General features: G+C 39.5%; 2 protein-coding genes across 3 annotated transcripts in view; both read left to right on the top strand.

Moving 5' to 3' along the window:
* LOC126175133 (uncharacterized) overlaps positions 1 to 16781 on the top strand; it is a 338937-nt gene that overhangs the window by 163668 nt on the left and 158488 nt on the right. The window lies entirely within an intron of this gene.
* Positions 1 to 16781, top strand: part of LOC126175132 (MICOS complex subunit Mic60) — a 65726-nt gene that overhangs the window by 11526 nt on the left and 37419 nt on the right. Inside the window, exons 3-7 of one of the 2 annotated variants that reach the window (XM_049921685.1) lie at positions 2646 to 2849; positions 2931 to 3037; positions 12248 to 12355; positions 12588 to 12737; positions 13928 to 14066. In XM_049921685.1, coding sequence (XP_049777642.1) covers positions 2646 to 2849; positions 2931 to 3037; positions 12248 to 12355; positions 12588 to 12737; positions 13928 to 14066 — 708 coding nt within the window. The remainder of the gene's footprint in view (positions 1 to 2645; positions 2850 to 2930; positions 3038 to 12247; positions 12356 to 12587; positions 12738 to 13927; positions 14067 to 16781) is intronic. The other variant, XM_049921686.1, reaches the window with a different exon arrangement.

Here is a 16781-nt window from a genome sequence, read left to right as displayed (position 1 = left end):
GGCCAGAGACACTGCTCCAGGACCTAATGAGATTCAATATGCCATGCTTCGTCATCTGTGCCCTGAAGCTAAAGGACAGCTCCTCTTTTGTTTCAATCAGATCTGGTTTGATGGACAGTACCCTACAACTTGGAAGGAGGCAATATTAATTCCATTCTGTAAACCAGGCAAGGACGGTAGTAACATTTACCAGAGTGTAGCCTGTACCAGTTGTATGGATTAGACTCTTGAATGCATGGGCAACGACCGCCTCGTCTGGCTGCTTGGATCCTGAAATCACTTGAGCCACTCCAAGTATGGTTTCAGGTGCTACCGTTCCATCCTTGACAACTTAACTGTACTGGAGATGGCGATACAGGAGTCTTTCTTACACCGAAACCATTTTGGTTTGTGTGTTTTTTGACCTCGAAAAAGCATATGACTCTACTTGCAGTTAAAACATCCTTCACCAATTTCATGAACGGGTACTACGTGGATGTCTGTCACTTCTTATACAATCCTTCTTCAAGGACCGGCACTGTCGATATAACCCTGGTGACTGCTGTCTCCAAGAGAATGGGGTCCCTCAAGGCAGTGTACTCAATGTCACACAGTTTGCCATTGCTATCAGTGGCATTTCGTCTGCAAGCCCTGCCAAATGCTCTTTGTTTGTGGATGACTGTGCAGTCTTCTACTCTTTCTCTGGTCTAACAATGACGATGAAGCAGCTCCATCTGACCATCAGGAGGCTGGGAATCTGGACCAAGACAACTAGTTTTGGGTTCTGACCAGGGAAAACTACATGTGTCAGTTTTAATTGAATTTTTAACCAAGCAGTGCTTACAGTGGGGGACAATATTTTACATCTTCAGGAAACTGTGCACTTTTTGGGTTTATTATTTGACTCGAAATTAAACTGGCTACAACACCTGAAAGACCTACGAACAAAGGACTTCACAGACAATGAATATTTTTAAATGCTTTAGCAGAAAATCATGGGGAGCAGACAGACCCTGTGTCCTGCAGTTTTGTAGTACATTTGTTCAATCACATTTAGATTATGTCAGCCTGTATTTCCTATCTCAAGATGTTATACGCTGTCCACCATGAGGGCATTGGGATTGACTGGGGCCTTTCAGACCAGCCCAATTCAGAGTCTATGTGTAGAAGCTGTTGAACTAACACTCCAGATTCAGTGGCATATTCTTTTGGCTTGGCAGGCACAGAAAATCTCAGCATCACTTCAGTCATTGGCATTTAGTGCAGTGGTCCAACCCAACTCTGAATGGCTGTTCAGGAATCGGTTTCATGCGACCAAGCCATTCAAGATACATGCTGCCGGCTGTCTCAAAACTCTGGATCTATCAGACCTCTGAATACACAGCCAGGGATGGAAAACATTGGTGCCTTTGTGTCTTCAGGGGCCAAAGTGATGTTAAGTTTGATGCAGTATAAGAAAACTTGTACTCCAGATTACTTTTTTACAACTTTGTTTTCCTCCATTTTAAGTACGTACCACAGTTTCATTATTCTTTATACAGGTGGCTCCCAGCAAGAGAATGTCTTAGTTTGTTCTGCTGTTTTCCCTGATATGGTTTTCAAATTATGATGCGAAGTTACATGGCATGATGATGGCACTGCAGAGGATTCACAGACTTCGCTGTACAAGGTTTTTTGTCTGTTTGAACTTGCTTGATGCACTAAAAGCACTTCACCAAGTGTATCCAGTAGACCAGTTGATTCAGCTCATCCAGGACTCCTTACAGTGCTCCAACACCATGGCAAGGTGGTGATCTTTTGCTGGGTACCTGGCCACATCAGGATACAGAGAAACGACATGGTCGAGAAAGCAGCCAATGAAGCATGTCGGGATGGTGTTGTCCATCAATGACCCATCCCGTTGCATGCCGTCTTCTCATTTTCAGACACTCATCATGTGTCAGTGGGAGACTGAATGGTTGAAGATGACAGAAAACAAACTGTGGTTACTCAAATCGATCACACAGGTAAGCCTCACCGCTTACCAGGCTGTATGTCGCACATAGCCCTGTAACACATGGCTTCCTCCTCCAGTGGGAGGATCCACTGCTCTATGAGGTTTGTGTTGTCCCACTTTAAGTTCAGCGTATTTTGGCAACATGTGACTTACAGAACTGATATCAGAATAGCCCTCAGTTCGATGGAGATCTGCTCACTATCCTAGCCGATATGGATTCCAATGTTACAAGAGTGTTGACATTTGTGAATAGTCAGGCCTCATCCCTAAAATGGTGGGGAAGGTTGGCAGACTTTAAAGCATTATAAATTACTCTGCATGTGAGGATAGCCTCTGTCCCCATCCATGAAATTGGCATGCTGGCTTTTTGTCACAGTGCTGATGACCATGATGTTGAGCACCCCTTATCCCAAATAATAATAATACTCATCCTCCTCCTCCTCCTCCTCCTCTCCATCTACATCCAATGGCATGTCTTGCTTCCCTTCATCTCCTAAATCCAAATTTATTCTCTTGACAAGTTTTTCTTTGTCTCCTTAAAGCCCATGATTTATGTAAGTTGTTATCCCTATTGTTTCTGATTCTGCCCCTACTTGTATATGAGCAGATAGCTGTGCGTTTTAACCATGTGTGCATGCATTTGTCTTGTATCTGTATTTATTTTTTCCAGGAGAGCTGGGAAGTTCTTCTATTTTCTAGGTACAATAACATTAGCCTCTGGAGGAACAGTCGCATATGCCAATTATGACCCAGAATTTCGAAGGTGGTTAGAGGCTAATGTTCCCTATGCCGGTGATGCTCTTAATGTAGTATTACGAGATAATAATGCCTTGTATACTTCTCTGAACAACTATGTCAGTGAGTTGAAGAACCAGTAAGTAGCACTCTTTCATAATTTTACTTATTTATTGAGATATAAGGCAGTAATGATAATACATTGTCTCTTTCTTTTTAGAGTTTTGGGACTGATTTCTCGCAAAGAAGACAAATCTCCAGCTACAAAACCTAGACCAGAACCGAAACCTGTACTTGAAGAGACGAATGAGAAGAAAGCTCATCAAAGTAATACTTTAAACCATTAAATTGCACATTATGTGTGCTGTTAATAGATTTCACATAGACAAATTGTTGCTACATCTAATCATTTTTGTTGCCTTTGCATTCATTTTCTGCCATCATATTTCACATAATATGCTAGTTGTCATCAGAATGCAAATGGCAAACATGAACAAATTTATATGCACGTAAAGCCTTTCCCAGTGCAGTAAATGTTGCTGAGGCTGTCAAATGTTTTTGTCAGTATTTTGATGGAACACAAGCTTGTCATCTTGGTATCACATACTGTGCAGAGGCCCTGAAGCAATGAAATCGTTGGAGTAGGTTTTTCTTTCACAGGTTTGAGGATAACAGCTTTCTCTGTTGTAAAACAACACTGAGTGGCTACTATATCTTAAGATGAATTGTAGCCCTCTTCTTTTTAATGTGTTGTCTTTTGTTACTGATGCAATTTCGGCGTAGCTGATGCTGGAGTAGGATTCTTGGTTCATTGCTGTTTCCTGGAGCTTATTGTCTGTAAGGCATTGGATATTCTACAAAAATCTGTTTATGGACCTTTAACTGTATATTTTTGGAAACAAATGGTTATTTACTCTGAAACTTTCATACATGTCTTTATTTCATGGTAGTCAAACATAACTACTCCTGCAGTGGTTTACATAACCCTGCTCCACATATTATATAGCCCTACTGTTTATGAGGCAAAGGTACAATTGCTGAACTCTAATCCAAAAAGACTATAATTCCCAAAAAGATCAAAAATCACTTAGATATTCACTGGAGTCCTAGGATTTTTACACTCTCCATATTGACTTATTTCTTGGGGAAAGAATAATCAGTCATCATCATCATCATCATCATCATCTCACCACAGTAAACTCTAATAACATTTGTACATAGTGCAAAAATCTTCTTGGATGCAGAACTTTATGACAAAAGCTTCGTTACTTACAGATAATATTTTGCTAATGTAGGTATACTGACAAGTCTGATATGCATTTTGATGAACACCTATGAAATAAAGAAAGCAAACTCAAACAGAGGGATATTCAGGATGGAATGTAACAGTATTATGAAAATGATAGTTGCTGCTCACCATATAGTGGAGATGGTGAGTGGCTGACAGGCGCAACAAAAAGACTGTCACAAAATAAGCTTTCAGCCAACAAGACAGTCGTCGAAAATAGCCAACAAACACAAACACACACACTGACTATGGTCATGTGTGCGAGTTGTGTGTATGTGTTGTCTGTTTTTGATGATGGTCTTGGTAGCCGAAAGCTCACATTCTGACAGTCTTTTTGTTGTGCCTATCTGCCACTCAGCATCTCTGCTATATGGTGAGTAGCAACTATCCTTTTCATAGTACAAATAAATTTTACATTGATTGAAATAAGAAAAGCAGTCAGCCTTGAATGGGAAAAATTTCAGAGATTTAGAAATTATGGAAAGTGGATTATTAGGTGCTTGTCTCATTGACGACGTGGTATATGAGGAAATATAGCATGCTAACAAGTTGTGACGTGTAAGATACAGAAAGAAAAAACCACATCAACATTTAACTAATCACAATCAAAATATTTAGATGTCCCATAGTGTCTATTTGGTTGTTTTTTTAAAAATGAACAGAAATCCAATGACAATGGTGAAATTATCTCCAGAACTAGTTTGTAGGTAACAAGCAAATTGATAAATTGCTGTGGACACATCAATCCCATATTATAAAACCACTTATTGAACACACAATTACTGGATAAAGTGATTGTCAGAATGTTGTATTTAGTGAAGTTTGCAACTTGTAAATGCTGAAGATGAGGATTATCTAATTTATAAGTCATAATTTAAGTCTGTGGGGTGGGATATGGTTTCTAAAATGACAGGTTTGTGGTGTTCTTGGTATGCATCACTTGTATGCCATTGCCTTTAGCGATATACCGTCTGATCCGAAAGTCCTGTCTCCACCCCCCCCCCCCCCCCCCCAAATTCCCCACCCCTACCCACCCACTTTTCCACTTTTTTGGTCATGATGTGTGTGTATATTTGTATATTTCCTTATTTTGAACATGTCGTAGCAGACATGTGACAAATGTTGATAATTTACATTCCAGCTTGTTTAGCAATTCGGAATGGGCACCACCATTATCACGGCACAAAATTATGTGGTGCCAGATCCTGTGTCAAATTTTCCGCAGTGTGGTTTCCTTGAATGCCTCCTTAACAGCTTGCTTTAATTCATCAGTTGTCTGGTATCATTGTTTTGCAACATGATGCTTAATACATCCCACAGGGAATTGTTGCATGATGTCAGATCTGGACTCCTTGGAGGCCACTTTGATCGGTGCTGACACATGCACCCATACTCTTCCTAGCCATCTCTGGGGTAGTACTTCATCAAAGAATTCTTGAATACAGAGAGTGTAGTGAGCAAGAGCTCTGTCTTGCTGAAGTCAACTGTCACCAAGAATGTTCAGTCTCGGGGGCTCTGAAATAAACCATTCATGCAACATTTGGAAGTGAAAATGTTGATTCACTGCAATGTCAAAGAGATACGGCCTTATGAAGTGCCTACTGGACATTGCAGACCAGATCATAATGTGGGTGATTATTCTGTAACTCTTTGTAATGATTTTCTGAAAAGATTAATAAATTTCACATTTTTTTGAGAAGAAAACTTGGCCCTGCTGTGGGAGCATCACAAACATGTAGAGCAATCTTGAGCAAGCTTCATGTCTTCGCTACATGTCCTCGTCACTCAAGTCATTTAAGAATGTTAGCCTAAAAAATTTTTAATTCAAGTTCTTTCCTCATGCATGTCAGCATAGTCATTTTTGTAATTCTAAATTCAGCTGACCTCTTCTACAAAGATTTTAGGGGAGATCAAGTCACATAGTCTGCCACTGCTGCACATGATTGTTTTCGTGTTGATGGTCGACCTATCCTCTTTCCATCCAAATTATATCCATTTCTGAATAGTTTCTGTTGCCATCACAGTACTGTTCTCTTTTATGGTGCTTCTTTATGGAATTGTTCTGCAGTATCCCATTTCACATCTCTTATGGTTTCCCTGTGCACATTCACAAGCCCATTCACATGCTGGAACATTATCTTCCACACTAGGTACTTGTGCCTGCCATGTACAACCCTTTTTCGTGGTGGGCCATGTCTTCCTCCTCCTTATTGCCTGACCACTGAATTAATTAATAAAAGTTTCACTTTCTTTAAAGGCTAATAACCTACATATTGGAATAAAAGAACATTGATGCTGTGGATTCCCTGTGTTAAAACCTTTTCAATATTTGTTTGCTTATAACTGTATTTTTAAAAAAAATTAAATAATTTAAGAGTAAAGGAAAGTACATGCCAAAAACTAAAATGTTGAGTCATCAAAAGGCACATAAAGAAATGAAAACTTCACTAGCTCCCAGACAATCCTAAACAGTCAGGAGTTCACGCAAGTGCTTGGACACACACACACACACACACACACACACACACACACACACACACACACACACACACACACACACGTTGTGTTAGCTGAAAACACGGACTGCGAGGACTATAGTTCTGTAGTTCGGCAGGTAGATTATGTAGACTCGTGTGGTGGCGTGACGCGCGTGCGTGGGGTGTAGAGGTGGGAAGAGAGGCTGGGGAAGGCTGGATAGTGGCTCAGAGGGAGGCTGCTGGTGTGTGCAGGATAGCAAAATGGAATGAAAATCCAGCAGGTACAAGGAATAGGAAAGACGCAGAAGCCAGTGAGTTCACGCAGTGCACCATGACGCTGATGACGACGACGTGAAGGCATGATTTGGGAGCAGGTGGCAGGACAGAGGAAGAGTGGACAATTGGCTAGAGGGTGCTGGTGCAGTGGGTTAGTGGAGATCAAGGCAAGGAGGATTATGTGAATGAAGGGTGTGTCGCAAGGATAACTCCCATTTACGTAATGCAGAATAGCTCTTGCTGGTGGGGAAGGATCCAGTGGCATGTGTTGTAAAGCCATTGGACTCCAGCATATTGTCCTCAGCTTTGTTTTGCCACTGGGTAGTCATCTTGCTGTCAGCCACGGTTTAATGATGGCAATTCATCGTGGTGGACAGCTGGTTGATAGTTACATCCATATAAAATGCTGTGCCGAAATTGCGGCAGATCTACTGTGGTGTGGCTGCTTCCACAGGTGGCCTTGCTTATGATGAGATCAGATAATTCTGACAGGACTAGAGTAGGATGTGCTGGATGAGTGAATTGGGTAGATCTGGCTTTTTGGTCTTGTGGGACAGCGGGTAAATTATCGTTTCATTTACAAGCTCCTGAAAACGGTTTTTGCGGTCAGCCATAAAGCGATGGAGAACATACTGACAATAATTTTTAGTCTGCAAGTCCACATTTCTCTTCGTACTCACTGAAAGAAAATGTTGCTACTTGCTATTTACTCAGCAGGACCAGGAAGTATGACTATAAATAAAAGTTTCGAGTTTTAAGTAATTGATACAGTCAGTAAAAGTTCACATGCAAAACCATAATAATATACCTGCTTATGAAGATAATAATAATAGTAATAGTGATTATGATGATGATGATGATGATGATGATGATGATATTATCCCTATTGGAAGCAGCGCTGTTAACAGTTCTGAGGTGACCTCTGAATGACACACTGTTCCAAGACTTTGGATTGGAAGAGGAGAAGCAGAAAATGAACTTCATCCCAGGTCTTCAGACCTCACACCTTGTGACTTTTATCCATGGGGTTACGTGAAAGACTGCATTTTTATTCCCTCTATGTAGGAAAGTCTAAGACATTGCGTTGTTGAAGCAGTGAATTCTATAATGAGAGACTAGCTGCTTTGTATGTAGTGGGAAATGATCCACCATTTTATATTTGTTGTGTAACATATGGTGCTCCCATTGAATTCATACAGATCTGAACTTTTCTCTTACCAGGAACATTGACATTGTTTCAATCTTTTATAGTTTGGAAGCAATAATGTTTGAAATCTGTTCCTTCTTTTTGAATAACCCTGTATAAAAAACTTAAAACACATTTAGTGGACATACACAAAGTACAGCTCAGGTCAAATCAAATGCAGCAATGATGACATGGGGTATTAACCTTTGAGCAGGCGTGCTGGTTTTCGTAACATGAGTGAATGCACGGCACATTTTGTACACGTAAAGAAAAGCTGTCTTTGTTCTTAGTTTAATTAAACAATGATAAAATAAACTTGCATTATATGAGTTAAATCACTGTTTAATAAAACGATAATAAAATAAACTTTTCATTATATCATTCTGTCACTGCATACAGGTGTTCCACTACAGTAAAGACCCATCGATGCATTAAACAGCCCAGTTGCATCAGATCCCTGCCAGCCATTTGTTTGATTACTAATTATCTCATAGATAACTGCCTCATTGTGGGAGAGTGCTGATAGCTCAGAATCTGGATCATTTACTGACACAGATTGTAAGTTTTTTCTCAGCTAGTTCACTGATAATTTTATGTTGTTGCTGCTCACTTGTACGAGTGACATTGCTTCTTATTACTGTTTTAGTTGAAGCAGTAATGGAGGAATAGGTATGGACTCGCAATTGTAAAACATCCGTGGACAATGTTTTTTGTGACTGGCACATTTTATGTGTGTGCGTGCCCACTTGAGGGTTAATGAAGACTTGTGGCTTATTTCTGTTGGCAGCCACAGAGCACACACAGTGTTAAAGCAATAAAAGGGAAAGAAAAAAAAAAACCACAAGGGGTGCCACAACTGTGATGGAAACAAAACAAAGTGATTGTATAGAAATATTTCTGTAAATTAAACACAAAATTACCGTAAGATTTCCTCTTAAATGGCAAAACTCTGTTTCTTCTACATAATCACCATATAATTGGTTATGCTTTTGCCAATGATAAAAAGGTTTAGTGATGCCATAACAGAACACCACCACATTTGTTTCCACAATCAGGTCCTCACCATCATCTGCATATCTCCATTGGAGCTGTAGTGCTGAAGCATGTGAATGCCTTTCTTTATTTTAGAAGACATGCAAAATTGTATGCAGAAAATCTGGACTGTATAGCAGATGTGGTGGGTTTAGTTGTTTGTTTCAGCATCCTAAGCTCTGCTATGACAGTTCATGCAGTATATGGCCTTGCATTGTCTTGTTGCAACAAAACACTCTTTCTCCCATTGATTTCTCCTGAGGCCTTAGTTTACTTCTCAATCTCTGTATGGTAAGTTGAGGCAATAATTGTGCTTGGTTACACTAAACTGATCTGGATGGTGTCATTGTCACACAGAAACACAAATGCAATTTTTTTCCAATTTAAGACTGTGTTATGGATTGTTGTTGTTGTTGTTAATCTATGTGACAGTATTCTGTGTACTGATATTTTGTTTTGGATTCATTGTGGTGAATTAAGTCTCATCTGAAGTCAGAGTGTTATGAATATGACATTGTAACAAAACTTGCTGAAAAATTGATGGTCTGTGGGATGTTATTTTGGGCATGAGCATCTCTGGCACCCACTGAGCACAAATCTTCTGATTGTTGAGTAAACCAATATTGTGTGTTGCATCCTATTCTGAAAATAAGAATCGACATCAGTTATGCAACGAATACTGCACTGATTTTCCTGAATCAATTTGGAGACTCTCGTGAAACTCATCAGTTGCTGATACAGAGGAGGTCCGTTTTTTGTCACACTGCTCCATTGATCTATATCTGCCAGCTTTATGTCCATTTGCCCACAGCTGCATAGTAATAACTTTAACACTGCCATTACTCCAAATGGCTTTCATATGTCAGTAAATTTCATTGTTAAGAATTCAGTGTCAGCGCATTGCTTCAGTCTCAGTGTCGAACCCCCCTCCCACATCTCCATTACGACCACATTGACTGTGCAGCTAATCACAGCAACAGCTTGCAGCTGGCTTAGATTGTGGTGAAGGCTCCACACATTCTCAATGATGCATAATTACTATGCAGTAGTGGCTGGTGTCCATTGTCAGTGACAGAAGTAATATTTTTTAAATCAGCTAAATTTTTCCAGTGATAAGTTTGTTTTGAACTTGTGTGTTTTTCAATTCATGTCACAGTCACCGTAGAATTTGTGCTTACAAAAATTTTCCAAGTAAATCATTTCTCTCTACATTCATCAACCTTTGTTAATACGTAAATATATGTTTTATTCAATCATAGTACTGCAGATAATTAATTCCAGTGAAATTAATCTTTTACAAATAAATATCATGAAAACTGTTGATTGTGTGGAAAATACTGCTAAATTTTTTCCCCTTACGAGATGTGGTTTACAAGCTGTTTTGTAACGATCATTTATATTCTACTCTATAATATTAAGACGGAGTTACGGTTTATTACTTCCCTTCTGGAGGAGAAATGTTTAGTACTGCTGAGAAACACACACAAAAGTACACAAACTATCCTAGTTTGCAGAATTGTTATGTAGTGGCAGGCTGTTTTGACCACAGGATGAGTAGGACCCCACAGTCCTCATAACTGTGGACATCACTTGTCCCTGGGACCTAAGTGGTCTGCCCCTCTACCTTAACCTTTCCCAACTTGTCCCTGTCTCCTCACAGGGGAAGGCAGTAATAGTTCTGAAAGTTAGGGTAGTTTTGTGTGTGTGTTGACAGTAGGAAACATTTAGCCTCCTGAAGGTAAAAACTTTCCTTTTGGTCCTGTCTTACTCTTTGAGCATTAAAATGTGGGTAATGGGAACTGAATTAACACGTGTGTCAAAAACAGAACTACTTCAATCGTTATGTTTCAACATTTTGTCCTGCTTTGTGTTTCTTACAGTCCTGTTTTGCATGTTGTGTTGGTGAACATTTAATTGCTGTAATAACTTAAAGCTGGCTGATGTTTGGCTTGCATCAGAAAACAGTATAACAGTATTTATACTAGCCGTAGTCTTTCTCTGTTGTGAGACTTAGCGTGGCAAGAAAGAGCAAGAGCTCGAAAGCAGTACTATTTTACGTCATCTTGTTTCTATGTGCTACACATCAGTCAGCTATTGTTGAACAGTTGCCTTACCTTCATTTTCTGTTTTGCTGCTTTAACATGTTTACTGTCTCTGTCACACTAACAACAATGTATAAAGGGTGGGGGTATGGTATGAAGATGTGGGAGGGAGGGGGGGGGGGGGAGGGGGTTACAGTTGAAATAAAGCAAAACTGTTCACAGTTTCAGTTTTATTCCAAAAGGATGTTAGGACAGTTTCTGTTCACGATATAAATAAATAACCTGCTTCATAAGGCCTTCGTTTCATTAGGCTGTTTTCAGACAATACTCTGGTATATGGAGGAGTTGTGACATGAGAAAATGTTAGCAAATTAATGTAAGGGTTTCACTGTTGACTCTTAGTGTAGGAACCTAGAGTTGAACATTGAAACAAACAGATTACACATATTAAACAGAAATAAGTAGAAGTACCCATTATCATCTTAACTCAGTTGGCGATCATCACTGGATGCAGTCACAACAGGTATATATCTGTGATTATGCATCCTAGCTGATTTAAAACAGAATGGCCACATAAAACTAGTTGTAAAAAGGGCAGATGCCGGACATAGATTATTTGCAGAGTCCATTGAAATTGCTATTTGCAGTTGCAAGCAGAACCATTGCTCAGCCTTTTCTTTGATATTATTCATTAGCCTGAGATCCATACCAGGAATAATTAGTAGAGTAGATGCAGAAGATGTGTGAAAGAGAAGTGTATTTTATTATGTCATTTTTTAAGCACGAGGCCTTCATGAGTATGCTTATGCAACTGTATTGGTAGATGCTGTGAGAGGGGCATTGTGCATCACAGAGAGATTTACTGTCAAAATTCTGAGATCGTATGTTACAAAAAAGGGTTAAGTGACATATCCCTTTCTCCCATGAACATCTCACAAAATGACCTTGAGCATAAAATCTGAAAAATTGAGCTTTTGCTGAGGCTTATCAACAGTTGTTCTTCCTGCAGGCCATTTGCAAGTGGAACTGGAAAGTGGGAAAATGGTAGGGGTACTAGGAGGACTTTCCACCATGTATCGTAAGGTGACTCACGGAGTGATGGTGATGTGGACCCCATTAGAATTTTAACACTTTTTGCTTGTGTGTGGGGCTAGCCTGTTTTAAAATAATGATTCTGTAATAAAATTCATTATTGGTGATTCAACCTCACCCTTTTCTTTTACCTATTCCATTTAGCCCCTGCAAAGGTGCTGCCATCCTTTACAAATGCTCCTACTGAGCCTCAGAGTGCAAAGGCTGAAGTTAGACTTCTTCCTGACTGTCCCCCTCCTCCACCTGAAACAGGTAAGATGTCTTTTGCTAAATTTGCTCAGCTATTGTTGCACTACTAACGTGGAACATTGAAGTAATTCTGCTGTAGCGCTTTTGCATGTTCTTCTGCAGATCTGTCATAGTGTGTGCTATGCTTCTAGAATGAATTACTTGGTATTTTTATTAATATTTGAACCTTGGTATGTTCATATATTATCCCTAAAGCAGACTTCGATATACTAATTATTGTTTTCTGTTTATACAGCTCCCGAACAAGCAAAACCAACTGCTGCAACTGCTAGTGACAAGTTACCACCAGCCCAACCTCAGAATGTTTCTGAGTTGGAGCAGAATGTGATGGATTCTGTGAAATTAGCGATTAGTGCATATAGAGAAGCTGCTTGTGCTTGTAAAGGTAAGCTGGAACATTTGTGTAAGTAGTAATTCGTGCCATCTGTTGGGAACATATATCTCAAAAAAGAAATATGCAGGAAGCAGCTGTAAAGGCAAAAGTCTCAAATTTCATGATATTGTGATCATTGTGCTACCACTCCAGCCTTTTATTTGCTATATGCATCTTATCCATGCGACTACCCCTGTGGCAAACCTTTTCCTACACTTTCTCTTTACCACTACCTACTCTATCCCAGCAATATGCTTCCTTCATAACTAGTTTAACATAAAAGACAGCCCTGTGTTATGTATTCTTCATCCTTTGTTGTTAATTTTATGGATTCTCTTCCCACAGAACATAAATCATGCCTTGTCAGTTTCAGTTGCATGCAGGTATAGAAAACGTTTATTCCACAGCCGAGCAGCTTGCACATTTCTTTGCTGGCACATTTAAGCTGCAGTGATGCTGCCCTACCCTCTGGTTGCTGGGATCTGCACCAGACAATGATTATTAAGTTGCAGCTGCACAACATATGCTAACAGTGAAACAATAAAACATCAAATTCATTGTATACAGGATTCGTAAAACAATGAAGAGTGGACAAACAGCTTATGATATGATACTCTTAGTCTGGCACCAAAAATAGTTCTCACTACTTTTTTCTGTGATATTATTTAAGGTGTTTGGATTGTTTTTGCAGCATTTCCAATAGAATATTGTTGCTGATCTCCCAAAGATTCTCATTTTAAGTTCCCTGTGAATCCCAGTTACATTTTGGTGTGTGTGATACTGACTTGTTTTAATTCTACCAGTGTGTCTGCCTTCCCTAATACTGAATAACTTGAAAAATGTACATTTGAATGGATAGAAAATTTGTATGTCATACATTTTAAACATGTTCTAATGTACTGTGTAAAAAGTTATGGGTTTTTCTGTAGTAAGTTCAGTGATAGCATATGGCATCACACATCTTCATCCAGTAGGGCTTTAAGTTGATGCACACTCACACAGAGTGCAAGAAACCCCACGGCCAGCAACAGGTGGAAAGTCACACTTACTTTACCACACCTGAATACTGTATAGTAGTTTGTACAGCCTCCTAAGAAAATCTGTACCCATAGCGGCTTATATTATTATTACTTTTGAAATAATTATTTTTAAGAAATGAGCATAACCACCAATAATGGAAATGTTTTGTTTCTTATTTTTAGAACATGGCAAGGATATTGGACACATTGTAGAAGAGTCAATAGAGAGGATAGACTCAAATGTGTGGTCGCAACTTAAGTCGAAAGCAGAAAAGAGAGAAGCAGCATTGGTATTATCACAAGAAAGAGCCAAAACAGCCACGTGAGTACCAAGAAATTGTCATAGCTTAATTTGTGAAATGTACAATATTTAAGAAAATCCATATCTCAGTCATTTGATGAGTCTTTTGAGTGGGAAATTGGGTTGAGCTATGTTTGCATTTCATGATCAGGTAGCATAGGTTTGACTGAGAAGGCTGAAGAGGTACTTGCTACAAATATATGTAGTGGCCAGTGGGATATCCATGTTCTGATTCACACACACCATTATATCAGCACACAACCTCAGCATCTTATTTTTCCATATTCTTTCATGTAAGAGTTTGTCATTAGTCACTGGCAATTTTTGTTGAATGTTGACATTAAACTATGTAGTTACCAAGTGAAGTAATGGCACACAGTGCACCTTGTCATAGCTATACAGCTATGCCTGATTATGCAATTCTCTGTCTGGCTAAAGTTTTCTGCATTCATTGCTGTGATGTCAACAAAAATGACAGTCCTGTAAGTTAAAATGGCAGTCCTACAAGTTAGATGTAAGAATTTGCTTTGTTTTCAATTCTCACTACATATCTTTAATCTTCAGAAATAGCTCATCTACCAAACCTGACACTTCTCTCTATAGAAAGTGCGTATCTCATGATGAGCACTATTCCCTCTACAGCTGTAATTTTTATTATCTCACACAGTTCATAACAAATTTTTCTCAGACCTAATTTATTGCTTTAAAATTTTTTTGCTTGGTTGTTGGCACCACAACATCTGGTGATGACAGTGACCATGTGAATTTCATTACTTGGAGTGAGATCCAGACAGCTGTGTAAAATTATGAATGTAATACAATAACATGAAAACATTTTAATTGCAAACATAGTTATGTTTCTAGTTAATGGCTGCAGACCTACTAGAGACTGGACAGTCTCTCTGGAGACCTTCTTTTATTTTTTGACAATATTATGAAAAGGAAAGTCGCTGCTCATCATATAGCGGAGATGCTGAATCACAGATAGGCACAACAAAAACTCTGTCACAAATAAAGCTTTTGGCCATAAGGCCTTTGTCAATTATAGATGCATGTGTGTACACACACACACACACACACACACACACACACACACACACACACACACACACATGCGCGCGCACGCGCGGCTCCCTCCAAGTGACTTCTGCATTTAGTGAAGCTCCGAATCTGTAGTGTTTGTTGAATGTTGGCTCCTAAGAGCCATCCGATGGGCCTCCACTGGGACCATTTCCCATGGTTTCCAGTTTCCCCTGCTGAATCTATTTCTAAACCATACCATGATTTACCCCAACCCAGAACTCTGTGGGCGCACAATGATTTGGCATTGTTGCACAGTCCCAATTTTTGAGACTCCTCTTTGGTAAAATATGACATAGTTGTACCCCTATCCTTCAAGTTGAGACTAGCTGCATGCGAAAGCTTAACTCAGCTCAGGAATTACCAGACACTGGGCTCACCCAAACTGGAGTATGAATGCCGGGCTTATGGCTCAGTGGCCCCTCAGCTTTGAAATTGTTGCACACAGTACATATTTGTTGTGTTGCCGGATCAGGATGTTACCTTTTCAGTTCTGACAAGGGTGACTATTGCTCATTTACATAATTACCATACAAAAATTACCTATCCATCCAACTCATCAAATTCTTTGTTTCATAATAGGATGTCGATGCTGTGACATTAAACCTAAAATGGGTTTCCCCTTTTGAATGTGTCTTGAGATGCTCCGCTGGAACTGTCACCTACATTAAGGGTTTAGGCTTCTTGTTTGTTCCTGTGCACCCCTCCTTGTTTAGTACCCAGAACACAAATTAGCACCGATTTATTTTAAGGACCTAAAGTTAAAGTCATCCTGTGATCACCTTTCCACATCTCTTTCTCTTAGTTCTTCAGGAATATTGAAGTACTTGTTTCATTTACACTGATGGCTTCAAAATCATGAACAGGAATGTGCGATTTTTTTACTTGGGGATCTGATAGCCATTAATAGAGCCTTATGTTTTACTAAACAGACCTTCTTTGACCTTTTTTAATGTCTAGCAACTCGATGAGCAGTCTCCAGGCGATTGATTCCTGTTGCTCATTTCACCTAGTGGTATCTGGTACTCGCAATATTCTTTCTGATCTTATTTGTACATCCTGCTCAGCTGTCTTTCTCTGAGTCCCAATCATGTCAGTATACCAGAGAATGGATTAAAGCAGCAGTTACTTACTCAACATCTTTGACAATTCCAGAGTGCAGTTTAGTGGGTGCATAAAAGGCTTCTACTCACTTTGAGATAGGTATCAACATCTGATACTGCCTCTTCTAATGAATTCACACTATCGAGGAGATACAGTTGCACTGTGTTCCTACTCACATTCCTCACAGAAGCAGTCCATCATCTTACATCACCTACACATTATTTGTGCCAGATAACCCATAATATTACCTACATAATGAGCTACCTATGTGTTGTGGTTGCGGAGCTTTACAAACAGTAGCTCACATCCTTGAGGAATGCTCTTTCCTTCAGGCTCTCCGAATCAAGTATCGTCTTCTGAGTTCTTTGCTTCTTATATTAACCATCAGCACACGGACAGCTGTACTGGTTTTTCATTTCCACTGAGAAAGTGGCTTTTATTCTCAAACATTTTAAACTGCTTTCAGGGCAGGTGTGGGATGGTCAGGTTCATAGTGCCTTCTGCTGCATGCTGGCTATAATCTTCCTTTTTCATTCTGTTTTCATTGGTTCT

Source organism: Schistocerca cancellata, chromosome 3 (genome assembly GCF_023864275.1).
Source record: "Schistocerca cancellata isolate TAMUIC-IGC-003103 chromosome 3, iqSchCanc2.1, whole genome shotgun sequence".
NCBI classification, from domain to species: Eukaryota; Metazoa; Arthropoda; class Insecta; order Orthoptera; family Acrididae; genus Schistocerca; species Schistocerca cancellata.
This window is presented reverse-complemented; position numbering and strand designations above follow the sequence as displayed.